This window comes from Coregonus clupeaformis, unplaced genomic scaffold, assembly GCF_020615455.1.
Source record: "Coregonus clupeaformis isolate EN_2021a unplaced genomic scaffold, ASM2061545v1 scaf0324, whole genome shotgun sequence".
NCBI classification, from domain to species: Eukaryota; Metazoa; Chordata; class Actinopteri; order Salmoniformes; family Salmonidae; genus Coregonus; species Coregonus clupeaformis.
In genome coordinates, this window is record NW_025533779.1 from 24034 (window position 1) to 41503 (window position 17470).

General features: G+C 46.8%; 1 protein-coding gene across 1 annotated transcript; it reads left to right on the forward strand.

The window, feature by feature from the left end:
* Window positions 1-11260: 11260 nt before the first annotated feature.
* On the forward strand, window positions 11261-17437 carry LOC121557948. Its single transcript, XM_041871397.2, has 4 exons — window positions 11261-11362; window positions 13435-13459; window positions 16243-16349; window positions 17004-17437. Exons 1-4 carry the CDS (start codon window positions 11293-11295, stop codon window positions 17108-17110), a joined length of 309 nt encoding a protein of 102 aa, XP_041727331.1. The 5' UTR covers window positions 11261-11292; the 3' UTR covers window positions 17111-17437.
* Window positions 17438-17470: the final 33 nt, after the last annotated feature.

Sequence of the window (17470 nt, forward strand, 5' to 3'; positions counted from 1 at the left end):
CTTTTATACAGGTACCAAGCTGAGATTAGGAGCACACTCTTAAAGGGAGTGCTCCTAATATCAGTTTGTTACCTGTATAAAAGACACCTGTCCACAGAAGCAATCAATCAATCAGATTCCAAACTCTCCACCATGGCCAAGACCAAAGAGCTCTCCAAGGATGTCAGGGACAAGATTGTAGACCTACACAAGGCTGGAATGGGCTACAAGACCATCGCCAAGCAGCTTGGTGAGAAGGTGACAACAGTTGGTGCGATTATTCTCAAATGGAAGAAACACAAATTATCTGTCAATCTCCCTCGGCCTGGGGCTCCATGCAAGATCTCACCTCGTGGAGTTGCAATGATCATGAGAACGGTGAGGAATCAGCCCAGAACTACACGGGAGGATCTTGTCAATGATCTCAAGGCAGCTGGGACCATAGTCACCAAGAAAACAATTGGTAACACACTACGCCGTGACGGACTGAAATCCTGCAGTGCCCGCAAGGTCCCCCTGCTCAAGAAAGCACATATACATGCCCGTCTGAAGTTTGCCAATGAACATCTGAATGATTCAGAGGAGAACTGGGTGAAAGTGTTGTGGTCAGATGAGACCAAAATGGAGCTCTTTGGCATCAACTCAACTCACCATGTTTGGAGGAGGAGGAATGCTGCCTATGACCCCAAGAACACCATCCCCACCGTCAAACATGGAGGTGGAAACATTATGCTTTGGGGGTGTTTTTCTGCTAAAGGGACAGGACAACTTCACCGCATGAAAGGGACGATGGACGGGGCCATGTACCGTCAAATCTTGGGTGAGAACCTCCTTCCCTTAGCCAGGGCATTGAAAATGGGTCGTGGAAGGGTATTCCAGCATGACAATGACCCAAAACACATGGCCAAGGCAACAAAGGAGTGGCTCAAGAAGAAGCACATTAAGCTCCTGGAGTGGCCTAGCCAGTCTCCAGACCTTAATCCCATAGAAAATCTGTGGAGGGAGCTGAAGGTTCGAGTTGCCAAACGTCATCCTCGAAACCTTAATGACTTGCAGAGGGGTCAAATACTTATTTCCCTCATTAAAATGCAAATCAATTCATAACATTTTTGACATGTGTTTTTCTGACACAGAGAAGAGCAGTCTCGGTTGAGTGACCCGTCTTGAAGCCTGACTGGTTAGGGTCAAGGAGATCGTTCTGAGAGAGATAATGAGAGAGTTAATCAGAGACAGCATGCTCAAGTGTTTTGGAAGGAAAAGAAAGAAGGGATACAGGTCTGTAGTTTTTGACGTCAAATTGGTCAAGTGTTGGTTTCTTGAGGAGGGGAGCGACTCGGGCCATTTTGAAGTCAGAGGGGACGCAGCAAGTGGATGAGGGAAGTGAGAAGGTCTCCAGAGATGGTCTGAAGTGATGAGGGGAGGTTTCGAGCGGGCAGGTTGTCAGGCGGCCAGACCTCACTAGTCGCAGGATGTCATCTGGAGAGAGAGGGGAGAAAGAGGTCAAGGCGTACGGTAGTTCTGTGTAAGTGAGACCAGTGGACTCAATAGGCTGAGTGAATGAGCAGCAGATGTCGTCAACTTTCTTTTCAAAGTGGTTGACAAAGTCGTCCAAGAGAGGGAGGAGGGAGTGGGTGCAGGATTAAGGAGGGAGGAGAAGGTGGAAAGTTTCCTAGGTTTAGAAGCAGAAGCTTGACATGCAGAATGATAGAAAGTGGCTTTAGCAGCAGATACAGAGGAAGATAAGTTAGAGAGGAGGGAGTGGAAGGATGATAGGTCCTCCGGAAGTTAAGTTTTCCTCCATTTTTGCTCAGCCCTGTTCTGTGAGATTGCAGTGAGTCACTCAGCCACAGAGCAGAAGTGGAGGGCCGAGTCAGCCGGGAGGAAAGGGGACAGTGTGAGTCATAGGATGTGTAAAGGGAAGAGAGTAGGATCGAAGAGGCAGAATCAGGAGACAGGAGGGAGAAGGATCGAAGAGGCAGAATCAGGAGACAGGAGGGAGAAGGATTTAGCAGAAGGGAGAGATGATAGGATAGAAGAGGAGAGAGTAGTGGGAGAGAGAGAGAGCAAAGATTGTGATGCCTCATGACCATCTGGGAGGGGCTGAGTGGTTAGGGTTGGAGGAAAGGGAGACAGAAAAGGAAACAAAGTAGTGATCAGAGACCTGGAGGGGGGGTTGCAGTGAGATTAGGAGGCAACAGCCTCTAGTAAAGATGAGGTCAAGTGTATTGCCTGTCTTGTGAGTGGGAGGGGACTGGGAAAGGGTGAGGTCAAAAGAGACAAGGAGGGGAAAGATAGAGTTGGAAAGAAATTAATCGAAGGCAAACGTCGGGAGGTTGAAGTCACCAAGTATGAAGAGCGGTGAGCCATCATCAGGAAATGAGCTTATCAAGATGTCAAGTTCATTGAGGAACTCTCCAAGGGCACCTGGTGCACGATAGATGACAATAATGTTAAGCTTGAGTGGACAAGTGTCAGTGACAGCATGGAATTAAAATGAGATGGACAGGTGATGATGATAAATGAGATGGACAGGTGAGAGAGTGAGAAAAGAGAAAATCTCCACTTAGGAGAAATGAGTAGACCTGTACCACCACCGTGATGACCAGATGCTCTTGGACTATGAGACAAATCGTAGTCAGATGAAGAAAGAGCAGCTGGAAGAACAGTGTTCTCTGGGGTGATCCATGTCTCCGTCAGGGCCAAAAGGTCAAGGGACTGAAGGGCAGCATAGGCTGAGATGAACTCTGCGTTCCTGACCGCAGATCGGCAGTTCCAAGCGCTGCCAGAGACCAGGAATTCCACATGGGTTGTGTGTGCAGGGTACACTAAATTAGAAGGGTTGCAGTCAAGGGGTGAGGAGCGTCTGTAAAGCCTAAATGGAGAGGAGCAGCCAAGGGGTGGGGAGCGGCCAAGGGGTGGGGAGCAGCCAAGGGGTGGGGGAGCAGCCAAGGGGTGGGGAGCAGCCAAGGGGGTGGGGAGCAGCCAAGGGGTGGGGAGCAGCCAAGGGGTGGGGAGCATCTGTAAAGCCTACAGGGAGAGGAGCAGCCAAGGGGTGGGGAGCGTCTGTAAAGCCTACAGGAAGAGGAGCAGCCAAGGGGTGGGGAGCATCTGTAAAGCCTACAGGAAGAGGAGCAGCCAAGGGGTGGGGAGCATCTGTAAAGCCTAAATGGAGAGGAGCAGCCAAGGGGTGGGGAGCAGCCAAGGGGTGGGGAGCAGCCAAGGGGTGGGGAGCATCTGTAAAGCCTACAGGGAGAGGAGCAGCCAAGGGGTGGGGAGCGTCTGTAAAGCCTACAGGGAGAGGAGCAGCCAAGGGGTGGGGAGCGTCTGTAAAGCCTACAGGGAGAGGAGCAGCCAAGGGGTGCGCAGCATCTGTAAAGCCTACAGGAAGAGGAGCAGCCAAGGGGTGGGGAGCGTCTGTAAAGCCTACAGGGAGAGGAGCAGCCAAGGGGGGGGGAGCGTCTGTAAAGCCTACAGGGAGAGGAGCAGCCAAGGGGTGGGGAGCGTCTGTAAAGCCTACAGGGAGAGGAGCAGCCAAGGGGTGGGGAGCGTCTGTAAAGCCTACAGGGAGAGGAGCAGCCAAGGGATGGGGAGCGTCTGTAAAGCCTACAGGGAGAGGAGCAGCCAAGGGGTGGGGAGCATCTGTAAAGCCTACAGGGAGAGGAGCAGCCAAGGGGTGGGGAGCGTCTGTAAAGCCTACAGGGAGAGGAGCAGCCAAGGGGTGGGGAGCGTCTGTAAAGCCTACAGGGAGAGGAGCAGCCAAGGGGTGGGGAGCATCTGTAAAGCCTACAGGGAGAGGAGCAGCCAAGGGGTGGGGAGGTGTAGCCTAAGAGGATGGGGAGCGTCTGTAAGCCTACAGGGAGAGGAGAGAAGGGGTGGGGGGGAGCAGCCAAGGGGTGGGGAGCAGCCAAGGGGTGGGGAGCCGGGTGGGGAGCGTCTGTAAAGCCTACAGGGAGAGGAGCAGCCAAGGGGTGGGGGAGCGTCTGTAAAGCCTACAGGGAGAGGAGCAGCCAAGGGGTGGGGAGCATCTGTAAAGCCTACAGGGAGAGGAGCAGCCAAGGGGTGGGGGAGCGTCTGTAAAGCATACAGGGAGAGGAGCAGCCAAGGGGTGGGGAGCGTCTATAAAGCCTACAGGGAGAGGAGCAGCCAAGGGGTGGGGAGCGTCTGTAAAGCCTACAGGGAGAGGAGCAGCCAAGGGGTGTGAACTAGGATGGAAAACAAACAGATAATGTAGTTGCCAAAGCAACAAAAGAGTAAAAATGAGATAATCAGAAAATAACTAGGTAAGATATTCAAGTGAGAGAGTGGGGTGGAGCCTTCTTCTCTTTCCTTCTTCGAAGAACTCTGCAGAACAACTTGGCAGAACCGTTTTGGCAACGGTCTTAGTTTTGCGACAAAACCGTCGCTTACAGCTGCCGCAGAGAAAACAGGGGAGACTGAAGTACTAATAACAATTGCTAATTGCCTTGCAAAGGTGAAGGGTGAATTAGTACCTCCCAGTACTAATAGGAGAGGAGAAGGACACACCTCCCAGTACTAATAGGAGAGGAGAAGGACACACCTCCCAGTACTAATAGGAGAGGAGAAGGACACACCTCCCAGTACTAATAGGAGAGGAGAAGGACACACCTCCCAGTACTAATAGGAGAGGAGAAGGACACACCTCCCAGTACTAATAGGAGAGGAGAAGGACACACCTCCCAGTACTAATAGGAGAGGAGAAGGACACACCTCCCAGTACTAATAGGAGAGGAGAAGGACACACCTCCCAGTACTAATAGGAGAGGAGAAGGACACACCTCCCAGTACTAATAGGAGAGGAGAAGGACACACCTCCCAGTACTAATAGGAGAGGAGAGGAGAAGGACACACCTCCCAGTACTAATAGGAGAGGAGAAGGACACACCTCCCAGTACTAATAGGAGAGGAGAGGAGAAGGACACACCTCCCAGTACTAATAGGAGAGGAGAGGAGAAGGACACACCTCCCAGTACTAATAGGAGAGGAGAAGGACACACCTCCCAGTACTAATAGGAGAGGAGAGGAGAAGGACACACCTCCCAGTACTAATAGGAGAGGAGAAGGACACACCTCCCAGTACTAATAGGAGAGGAGAGGAGAAGGACACACCTCCCAGTACTAATAGGAGAGGAGAGGGAGAAGGACACACCTCCCAGTACTAATAGAGGAGAGGAGAAGGACACACCTCCCAGTACTAATAGGAGAGGAGAAGGACACACCTCCCAGTACTAATAGGAGAGGAGAAGGACACACCTCCCAGTACTAATAGGAGAGGAGAGGAGAAGGACACACCTCCCAGTACTAATAGGAGAGGAGAAGGACACACCTCCCAGTACTAATAGGAGAGGAGGAGAAGGACACACCTCCCAGTACTAATAGGAGAGGAGAAGGACACACCTCCCAGTACTAATAGGAGAGGAGAGGAGAAGGACACACCTCCCAGTACTAATAGGAGAGGAGAAGGACACACCTCCCAGTACTAATAGGAGAGGAGAAGGACACACCTCCCAGTACTAATAGGAGAGGAGAGGAGAAGGACACACCTCCCAGTACTAATAGGAGAGGAGAAGGACACACCTCCCAGTACTAATAGGAGAGGAGAAGGACACACCTCCCAGTACTAATAGGAGAGGAGAAGGACACACCTCCCAGTACTAATAGGAGAGGAGAAGGACACACCTCCCAGTACTAATAGGAGAGGAGAAGGACACACCTCCCAGTACTAATAGGAGAGGAGAGGAGAAGGACACACCTCCCAGTACTAATAGGAGAGGAGAAGGACACAACTCCCAGTACTAATAGGAGAGGAGAGGAGAAGGACACACCTCCCAGTACTAATAGGAGAGGAGAGGAGAAGGACACACCTCCCAGTACTAATAAGGAGAGGAGAAGGACACACCTCCCAGTACTAATAGGAGGAGGAGAGGAGAAGGACACACCTCCCAGTACTAATAGGAGAGGAGAAGGACACACCTCCCAGTACTAATAGGAGAGGAGAGGAGAAGGACACACCTCCCAGTACTAATAGGAGAGGAGAGGAGAAGGACACACCTCCCAGTACTAATAGGAGAGGAGAGGAGAAGGACACACCTCCCAGTACTAATAGGAGAGGAGAAGGACACACCTCCCAGTACTAATAGGAGAGGAGAGGAGAAGGACACACCTCCCAGTACTAATAGGAGAGGAGAGGAGAAGGACACACCTCCCAGTACTAATAGGAGAGGAGAGGAGAAGGACACACCTCCCAGTACTAATAGGAGAGGAGAAGGACACACCTCCCAGTACTAATAGGAGAGGAGAAGGACACACCTCCCAGTACTAATAGGAGAGGAGAGGAGAAGGACACACCTCCCAGTACTAATGGAGGAGAGGAGAAGGACACACCTCCCAGTACTAATAGGAGAGGAGAAGGACACACCTCCCAGTACTAATAGGAGAGGAGAGGAGAAGGACACACCTCCCAGTACTAATAGAAGGAGAGGAGAAGGACACACCTCCCAGTACTAATAGGAGAGGAGAAGGACACACCTCCCAGTACTAATAGGAGAGGAGAGGAGAAGGACACACCTCCCAGTACTAATAGGAGAGGAGAGGAGAAGGACACACCTCCCAGTACTAATAGGAGAGGAGAAGGACACACCTCCCAGTACTAATAGGAGAGGAGGAGAAGGACACACCTCCCAGTACTAATAGGAGAGGAGAAGGACACACCTCCCAGTACTAATAGGAGAGGAGAGGAGAAGGACACACCTCCCAGTACTAATAGGAGAGGAGAAGGACACACCTCCCAGTACTAATAGGAGAGGAGAAGGACACACCTCCCAGTACTAATAGAGAGAGGAGAAGGACACACCTCCCAGTACTAATAGGAGAGGAGAAGGACACACCTCCCAGGACTAATAGGAGAGGAGAAGGACACACCTCCCAGTACTAATTGGAGAGGAGAAGGACACACCTCCCAGTACTAATAGGAGAGGAGAAGGACACACCTCCCAGTACTAATAGGAGAGGAGAGGAGAAGGACACACCTCCCAGTACTAATAGGAGAGGAGAAGGAGAAGGACACACCTCCCAGTACTAATGGGAGAGGAGAAGGACACACCTCCCAGTACTAATAGGAGAGGAGAAGGACACACCTCCCAGTACTAATGGGAGAGGAGAAGGACACACCTCCCAGTACTAATAGGAGAGGAGAAGGACACACCTCCCAGTACTAATAGGAGAGGAGAAGGAGAAGGACACACCTCCCAGTACTAATAGGGAGAGGAGAAGGACACACCTCCCAGTACTAATAGGAGAGGAGAAGGACACACCTCCCAGTACTAATAGGAGGAAGGAGAAGGACACACCTCCCAGTACTAATAGGAGAGGAGAAGGACACACCTCCCAGTACTAATAGGAGAGGAGAAGGACACACCTCCCAGTACTAATAGGAGAGGAGAAGGACACACCTCCCAGTACTAATAGGAGAGGAGAAGGACACACCTCCCAGTACTAATAGGAGAGGAGAGGAGAAGGACACACCTCCCAGTACTAATAGGAGAGGAGAGGAGAAGGACACACCTCCCAGTACTAATAGGAGAGGAGAAGGACACACCTCCCAGTACTAATAGGAGAGGAGAAGGAGAAGGACACACCTCCCAGTACTAATAGGAGAGGAGAAGGACACACCTCCCAGTACTAATGGGAGAGGAGAAGGAGAAGGACACACCTCCCAGTACTAATAGGAGAGGAGAGGAGAAGGACACACCTCCCAGTACTAATAGGAGAGGAGAGGAGAAGGACACACCTCCCAGTACTAATAGGAGAGGAGAAGGACACACCTCCCAGTACTAATAGGAGAGGAGAGGAGAAGGACACACCTCCCAGTACTAATAGGAGAGGAGAAGGACACACCTCCCAGTACTAATAGGAGAGGAGAGGAGAAGGACACACCTCCCAGTACTAATAGGAGAGGAGAAGGACACACCTCCCAGTACTAATAGGAGAGGAGAGGAGAAGGACACACCTCCCAGTACTAATAGGAGAGGAGAGGAGAAGGACACACCTCCCAGTACTAATAGGAGAGGAGAGGAGAAGGACACACCTCCCAGTACTAATAGGAGAGGAGAAGGACACACCTCCCAGTACTAATAGGAGAGGAGAGGAGAAGGACACACCTCCCAGTACTAATAGGAGAGGAGAAGGACACACCTCCCAGTACTAATGGGAGAGGAGAAGGACACACCTCCCAGTACTAATAGGAGAGGAGAAGGACACACCTCCCAGTACTAATAGGAGAGGAGAAGGACACACCTCCCAGTACTAATAGGAGAGGAGAAGGACACACCTCCCAGTACTAATAGGAGAGGAGAGGAGAAGGACACACCTCCCAGTACTAATAGGAGAGGAGAAGGACACACCTCCCAGTACTAATGGGAGAGGAGAAGGACACACCTCCCAGTACTAATAGGAGAGGAGAAGGACACACCTCCCAGTACTAATAGGAGAGGAGAAGGACACACCTCCCAGTACTAATAGGAGAGGAGAAGGACACACCTCCCAGTACTAATAGGAGAGGAGAAGGACACACCTCCCAGTACTAATAGGAGAGGAGAAGGACACACCTCCCAGTACTAATAGGAGAGGAGAAGGACACACCTCCCAGTACTAATAGGAGAGGAGAGGAGAAGGACACACCTCCCAGTACTAATAGGAGAGGAGAAGGACACACCTCCCAGTACTAATAGGAGAGGAGAAGGACACACCTCCCAGTACTAATAGGAGAGGAGAAGGACACACCTCCCAGTACTAATAGGAGAGGAGAAGGACACACCTCCCAGTACTAATAGGAGAGGAGAAGGACACACCTCCCAGTACTAATAGGAGAGGAGAAGGACACACCTCCCAGTACTAATAGGAGAGGAGAAGGACACACCTCCCAGTACTAATAGGAGAGGAGAAGGACACACCTCCCAGTACTAATAGGAGAGGAGGAGAAGGACACACCTCCCAGTACTAATAGGAGAGGAGAGGAGAAGGACACACCTCCCAGTACTAATAGGAGAGGAGAAGGACACACCTCCCAGTACTAATAGGAGAGGAGAAGGACACACCTCCCAGTACTAATAGGAGAGGAGAAGGACACACCTCCCAGTACTAATAGGAGAGGAGAAGGACACACCTCCCAGTACTAATAGGAGAGGAGAAGGACACACCTCCCAGTACTAATGGGAGAGGAGAGGAGAAGGACACACCTCCCAGTACTAATAGGAGAGGAGAAGGACACACCTCCCAGTACTAATAGGAGAGGAGAAGGACACACCTCCCAGTACTAATAGGAGAGGAGAAGGACACACCTCCCAGTACTAATAGGAGAGGAGAAGGACACACCTCCCAGTACTAATAGGAGAGGAGAGGAGAAGGACACACCTCCCAGTACTAATTGCCTAGGAGAGGAGAAACCATTCCCCCTCCAATACAGAAACTGATTACCAAAATAACAACAAGTCACAAATTGCCATGCCACTTCATCCTGGTTGATGTGTCAACAATCATCTGCAAGTTAATAGCAGCTAAGTAGGTTACTGGGAAGACAGGCAGCACTTCAAGTAGATGGCCCTAGATAGGAAAAAGACAGGACTAGATAAAGTTAACAGGTTTAGAACTAATCTGACAGAATAGATATAGATAACGGGTTCAGAACTAATATCTAACAGAATAGACATAGCTAACGGGTTCAGAACTAATATCTAACAGAATAGACATAGCTAACGGGTTCAGAACTAATATCTAACAGAATAGACATAGCTAACGGGTTCAGAACTAATATCTAACAGAATAGACATAGCTAACGGGTTCAGAACTAATATCTAACAGAATAATAATAATAATAATAATAATAATAATAATAATAATAATAATAATATGCCATTTAGCAGACGCTTTTATCCAAAGCGACTTACAGTCATGCGTGCATACATTTTTTTGTGTATGGGTGGTCCCGGGGATCGAACCCACTACCTTGGCGTTACAAGCGCCGTGCTCTACCAGCTGAGCTACAGAGGACCACAGAATAGACATAGCTAACGGGTTCAGAACTAATATCTAACAGAATAGACATAGCTAACGGGTTCAGAACTAATATCTAACAGAATAGACATAGCTAACGGGTTCAGAACTAATATCTAACGGAATAGACATAGCTAACGGGTTCAGAACTAATATCTAACAGAATAGACATAGCTAACGGGTTCAGAACTAATATCTAACAGAATAGACAAAGCTAACGGGTTCAGAACTAATATCTAACAGAATAGACATAGCTAACGGGTTCAGAACTAATATCTAACAGAATATACATAGCTAACGGGTTCAGAACTAATATCTAACAGAATAGACAGAGCTGCATTCTACAGCTAGAGGACTCCTGATATCTCAAGGAGTGATAAGTATAATTTTTGTCTTTATAAAGACAAAAATTAAACTTCTGTTAGAGATGAGTTCTGAACACGTTAGCTATGTCTATTCTGTTAGATATTAGTTCTGAACCCGTTAGCTCTGTCTATTCTGTTAGATATTAGTTCTGAACCCGTTAGCTCTGTCTATTCTGTTAGAGATTAGTTCTGAATGTTCATGTTATCAAAGCATCACTGATTCACTAACGTGCTAGCCGACATTAGCCAGGTAGTTTGTATGTTCTGTATGGACATCGTGCACCACAACCCAATGTTAACGATATATCCCACATTTTGTCACAAAACATAGCTAGCTAGCAAAGGCCGGGATCCAATCCAAGCTGTGCTATTGTGTAGGTCACTATGCAGCTAACAATGCACATTTTAAGGGCATTTTCCACAATGTTTGCAGAGATCCATTAACGTAAAAGTTGCAATGTCGGCTCAATCGGAAATGACCTGTAAATGTCAAGCTCTCTGTAAATGGGAGAGGGAATACAATTCTGACTGTGTGTGTGTGTGTGTGTGTGTGTGTGTGTGTGTGTGTGTGTGTGTGTGTGTATGTGTGTGTGTGTGTGTGTGTGTGTGTGTGTGTGTGTGTGTGTGTGTGTGTGTGTGTGTGTGTGTGTGTGTGTGTGTGTGTGTGTGTGTGTGTGTGTGTGTGTATGTGTGTGTGTGTGTGTGTGTGTGTGTGTGTGTGTGTGTGTGTGTGTGTGTGTGTGTGTGTGTGTGTGTGTGTGTGTGTGTGTGTGTATGTGTGTATGTGTGTGTGTGTGTGTGTGTGTAAAATGTGTGTATTTTGCAGCGGACCCTCCCCTTCAGTGCGTACCCTGCTGTGATTGGAGCAGCCATTGGAGGGATGCTCATCGCTGCCATAGCAACCGTTCTGCTGTTCATGTACATCATCCGCAACCGCAACAACAACCCCCGTACGTACACACACCTACACACACACCTACACACACACACACACTACAAACTACATACACACACCTACACACACAAACACTATACACAAACTCAGCACCATCATTCATTGAATCAGATGGCTCATTCATCATAAAACCCACTGATATTGCAAAGTACTTTAATGATTTTTTCATAGGCAAGATTAGCAAATTTAGGATTGACATGCCAGCAACAAACGCTGACACTACACATCCAAGTACATCTGACCAAATTAGGAAAGACAAGCATTGTACTTTACAGTACTACATAGAGCCATGACTACATGGAACTCTGTTCCACAAATACACCTTATGGAACAGCGGGGACACACACAATAATATACGCACTATCCAAGTCCAGAACAGACTATGGGAGGTGCACAGTACTACATAGAGCCATGACTACATGGAACTCTATTCCACATCAGGTAACTGATGCAAGCAGTAAAATCAGATTTAAAAAACAGATAATAATACACCTTATGGAACAGCTGGGACTGTGAAGAGACACACACACAGACACACACACAATAATATACGCACTATACACACACGTACACGTTATTGTATATAACTGCCTTAATGATGCAGGACCCCAGGAAACTCTAACCCTAACCATCCAGTTAATGTCAACTCTAACCCTAACCATCCAGTTAATGTCAACTCTAACCCTAACCATCCAGTTAATGTCAACTCTAACCCTCACCATCCAGTTAATGCAAACTCTAACCCTAACCATCCAGTTGATGTCAACTCTAACCCTAACTATCCAGTTAATGTCAACTCTAACCCTAACTATCCAGTTAATGTCAACTCTAACCCTAACCATCCAGTTAATGTCAACTCTAACCCTAACCATCCAGTTAATGTCAACTCTAACCCTAACCATCCAGTTAATGTCAACTCTAACCCTAACCATCCAGTTAATGTCAACTCTAACCCTCACCATCCATTTAATGTCAACTCTAACCCTAACCATCCAGTTAATGTCAACTCTAACCCTAACCATCCAGTTAATGTAAACTCTAACTAGCATGATGACACTAACTAGCATGATGACCCTGACTAACATGATGACCCTGACCCTAACTAGCATGATGACCCTGACTAACATGATGACCCTGACTAGCATGATGACCCTGACTAACATGATGATCCTAACTAACATGATGACCCTAACTAGCATGATGACCCTGACCCTAACTAGCATGATGACCCTGACTAACATGATGACCCTGACTAACATGATGACCCTGACTAGCATGATGACCCTGACTAACATGATGATCCTAACTAACATGATGACCCTAACTAGCATGCTGACCCTGACCCTAACTAGCATGATGACCCTGACACTAACTAGCATGATGTCCGTGACCCTAACTAGCATGCTGACCGTGACCCTAACTAGCATGCTGACCTTGACCCTAACTAGCATGATGACCCTGACCCTAACTAGCATGCTGACCGTGACCCTAACTAGCATGCTGACCCTGGCCCTAACTAGCATGCTGACCCTGGCCCTAACTAGCATGATGACCCTGACCCTAACTAGCATGATGACCGTGACCCTAACTAGCATGATGACCGTGACCCTAACTAGCATGATGACCGTGACCCTAACTAGCATGCTGACCCTGACCCTAACTAGCATGATGACCGTGACCCTAACTAGCATGCTGACCGTGACCCTAACTAGCATGATGACCCTGACCCTAACTAGCATGATGACCCTGACCCTAACCAGCATGCTGACCCTGACCCTAACCAGCATGCTGACCCTGACCCTAACTAGCATGCTGACCCTGACCCTAACTAGCATGATGACCCTAACTAGCATGCTGACCCTGACCCTAACTAGCATGCTGACCCTGACCCTAACTAGCATGCTGACCCTGACCCTAACTAGCATGCTGACCCTGACCCTAACTAGCATGCTGACCCTGACCCTAACTAGCATGCTGACCCTGACCCTAACTAGCATGCTGACCCTGACCCTAACCAGCATGCTGAACAGTTTAATATCTGACCTTAACTCTCCTGTCTCTACATAGGACTCCATGACATGCTGTTTGGAATGTGAGTATATATCATTTGCATATAAAACATGTGTGTATACATGTGTGTATACAGTGCATTCAGACCCTTTCCCTTTTTCCACATTTTGACCCTTTGCCATGAGACTCGAAATTGAGCTCAGGTGCATCCTGTTTCCATTGATCATCCTTGAGATGTTTCTACAACTTGATTGTAGTCCACTTGTGTTAAATTCAATTAATTGGACATGATTTGGAAAGGCACACACCTGTCTATATAAGGTCCCACAGTTGACAGCGCATGTCAGAGCAAAAACCAAACTATGAGGTCGAAGAAATTGTCCGTAGAGCTACGAGACAGGATTGTGTCGAGGCACAGATCTGGGAGAAACTTCCAGAAGGACAACCATCTCGGCAGCACTCCACCAATCAGGCCTTTATGGTAGAGTGGCCAGACGGAAGCCATTCCTCAGTAAAAGGCACATGACAGCCCACTTGGAGTTTGCCAAAAGGCACCTAAAGACTCTCAGACCATGAGAAACAAGATTCTCTGATCTGATGAAACCAAGATTGAACTCTTTGACCTGAATGCCAAGCATCACGTCTGGAGGAAACCTGGCACCATCCCTACGGTGAAGCATGGTGGTGGCAGCATCATGCTGGGGGGATGTTTTGTCATTATGGGGTATTGTGTGTTGATTTATGAGGAGAAAAAATAATTTAATCAATTTTAGAATAAGGCTGTAACGTAACAAAATGTGGAAAAAGTCAAGGGGTCTGAATACTTCCCGAATGCACTGTGTGTGTGTATACACAGTACCAGAATAATAGTGAAGACATCAAAACTATGAGATAACACATATGGAATCATGTAGTAACCAAAAAAGTGTTAAACAAATCAAAATGTATTTTATATTTGAGATTCTTCAAATAGCCATCCTTTGCCTTGATGACAGCTTTGCACACTCCCTGAAGAATCTCAAATATAAAATGTATTTTGATTTGTTTAACACTTTTCTGGTTACTACATGATTCCATACAGTTGAAGTCGGAAGTTTACATACACTTAGGTTGGAGTCATTAAAACTTGATTTTCAACCACACCACAAATGTCTTGTTAACAAACTATAGTTTTGGCAAGTCGGTTAGGACATCTACTTTGTGCATGACACAAGACATTTTTCCAACAATTGTTTACAGACAGATTATTTCACTGTATCACAATTCCAGTGGGTCAGAAGTTTACATACACTAAGTTGACTGTGCCTTTAAACAGCTTGGAAAATGCCAGAAAATGATGTCATGGCTTTAGAAGCTTCTGATAGGCTAATTGACATCATTTGAGTCAATTGGAGGTGTACCTGTGGATGTATTTCAAGGCCTACCTTCAAACTCTTTGCTTGACATCATGGGAAAATCAAAAGAAATGAGCCAAGACCCCAGAAAGAAGATTGTAGACCTCCACAAGTCTGGTTCATCCTTGGGAGCAATTTCCAAATGCCTGAAGGTACCACGTTCATCTGTACAAACAATAGTATGCAAGTATAAACACCATGGGACCACACAGCCGTCATACCGCTCAGGAAGGAGACGCTTTCTGTCTCCTTGAGATTAACGTACTTTGGTGCGAAAAGTGCAAATAAATCCCAGAACAACAGCAAAGGACCTTGTGAAGATGCTGGAGGAAACAGGTTCAAAAGTATCTATATCCACAGTAAAACAAGTCCTATATTGACATAACCTGAAAGGCCACTCAGCAAGGAAGAAGCCACTGCTCCAAAACCTCCATAAAAAAGCCAGACTACGGTTTGCAACTGCACATGGGGACAAAGATTGTACTTTTTGAAGAAATGTCCTCTGGTCTGATGAAACAAAAATATAACTGTTTGGCCATAATGACCATCGTTATGTTTGGAGGAAAAAGGGGAAGGCTTGCAAGCCGAAGAACACCATCCCAACCGTGAAGCACGGGGGTGGCAGTATCATGCTGTGGGGGTGCTTTGCTGCAGGAGGGACTGGTGCACTTCACAAAATAGATGGCATCATGAAGAAGGAAAAGTATGTGGATATATTGAAGCAACATCTCAAGACATCAGTCAGGAATTTAAAGCTTGGTCGCAAATGGGTCTTCCAAATGGACAATGACCCCAAGCATACTTCCAAAGTTGTGGCAAAATGGCTTAAGGACAACAAAGTCAAGGTATTGGAGTGGCCATCACAAAGCCCTGACCTCAATCCTAGAGAAAATGTGTGGGCAGAACTGAAAAGGCGTGTGCGAGCAAGGAGGCCTACAAACCTGACTCAGTTACACCAGCTCTGTCAGGAGGAATGGGCCAAAATTCACCCAACTTATTGTGGGAAACTTGTGGAAGGCTACCCAAAACGTTTGACCCAAGTTAAACAATTTAAAGGCAATGCTACCAAATACTAATTGAGTGTATGTAAACTTCTGACCCACTGGGAATGTGATGAAGGAAATAAAAGCTGAAATAAATCCTTCTCTCTACTATTATTCTGACATTTCACATTCTTAAAATAAAGTGGTGATCCTAACTGACCTAAAACAGGGAATTTTTACTAGGATTAAATGTCAGGAATTGTGAAAAACTGAGTTTAAATGTATTTGGCTAAGGTGTATGTAAACTTCCGACTTCATCGTTTTGATGTCTTCACTATTATTCTACGATGTAAAAACAAAGAAAAACCCTTGAATGAGTAGGTGTCCAAACTTTTGACTGGTACTATATATATATATATATATATATATATATATATATACACACATACACTCTGTGTGTATAATATGTATATAATGTGTGTTTGTAGGCAGCACAGCCGGTCCAGGGAGAACATCAACTTCCCTGATGATGAGGTGATGGGAGGAGTTGAGGGAGAGGGAGGAGCCACAGAACATTTCCCCTCCCCTAGCCCAGGTACGCTAATATCTCATTAACATAATGAGACATAACCTCCCCTCAGGCCCATGTCATTAAAGGAGTAATATGTAGCAATCGCTCCGTGATTGGTTGCCACAATTCTATAATGTTTGTCTAATTTCAGATTGTGACAAAACAAGTGTGGAATATTTACATTGTAGTCATTTAGCAGATGCTTTTATCCAGAGCATATCATTGTATATCCAAACCGCTGTGAAATATATTTTCAATTAACAAAAACAATATTGTGTTTGAAGCTGACGTACAAAACCAAATTTAAGAAAAGGAAGCATATAGAACAGATCTACTGCTTCTTAGACTTGCTTACAGTGAGGACGATAGATCTAGAACTCATATTTCTATGTGGATTTTGGTCACGTCACCCAAAAAGTTACATACTGGATCTTTAACATGTTAACACATCCAATCAGTTCTATGATGATAAATTTTTGGTCACGTCACTTTTTTGGTCCTCTGTAGCTCAGCTGGTAGAGCACGGCGCTTGTAACGCCAAGGTAGTGGGTTCGATCCCCGGGACCACCCATACACAAAAATGTATGCACGCATGACTGTAAGTCGCTTTGGATAAAAGCGTCTGCTAAGTGGCATATTATTATTATTATTATTATTATAAATTAATCTCTTCTCTAGGTCCGTCCATGTCCTCTCCTAGGGCTGCCTCCCCTGTCTCCCCTCCTCTCCCCACTGAGGACAACGAACCTGTCAACGTCACCATCACCGTCATGGCAACAGGATGAAGAACACACCCATCCATACATACTGGATAATGCTGCATTCATAACCCTAACTCTGAAAATACAATTTGTATTAAAAGTACAGCTATCATGCTCAAAAACAAATTATAGCGTTCAAATACTATACCAATAGATCGTTTTTCATAAATAATGTTTTACTGTTGCATTTAACTTCAGAAAATGCTGTTATCAAGGTAATTTCCTTAGTATGTGATGTCAGTTCAGCATGTGGGAGAAGTCGAAGCTCAGAGATGACAGACAAGTTTCCCACTAGTAATTACCAGTTGAGACGAGTTTCCCACTAGTAATTACCAGTTGAGACGAGTTTCCCACTAGTAATTACCAGTTGAGACGAGTTTCCCA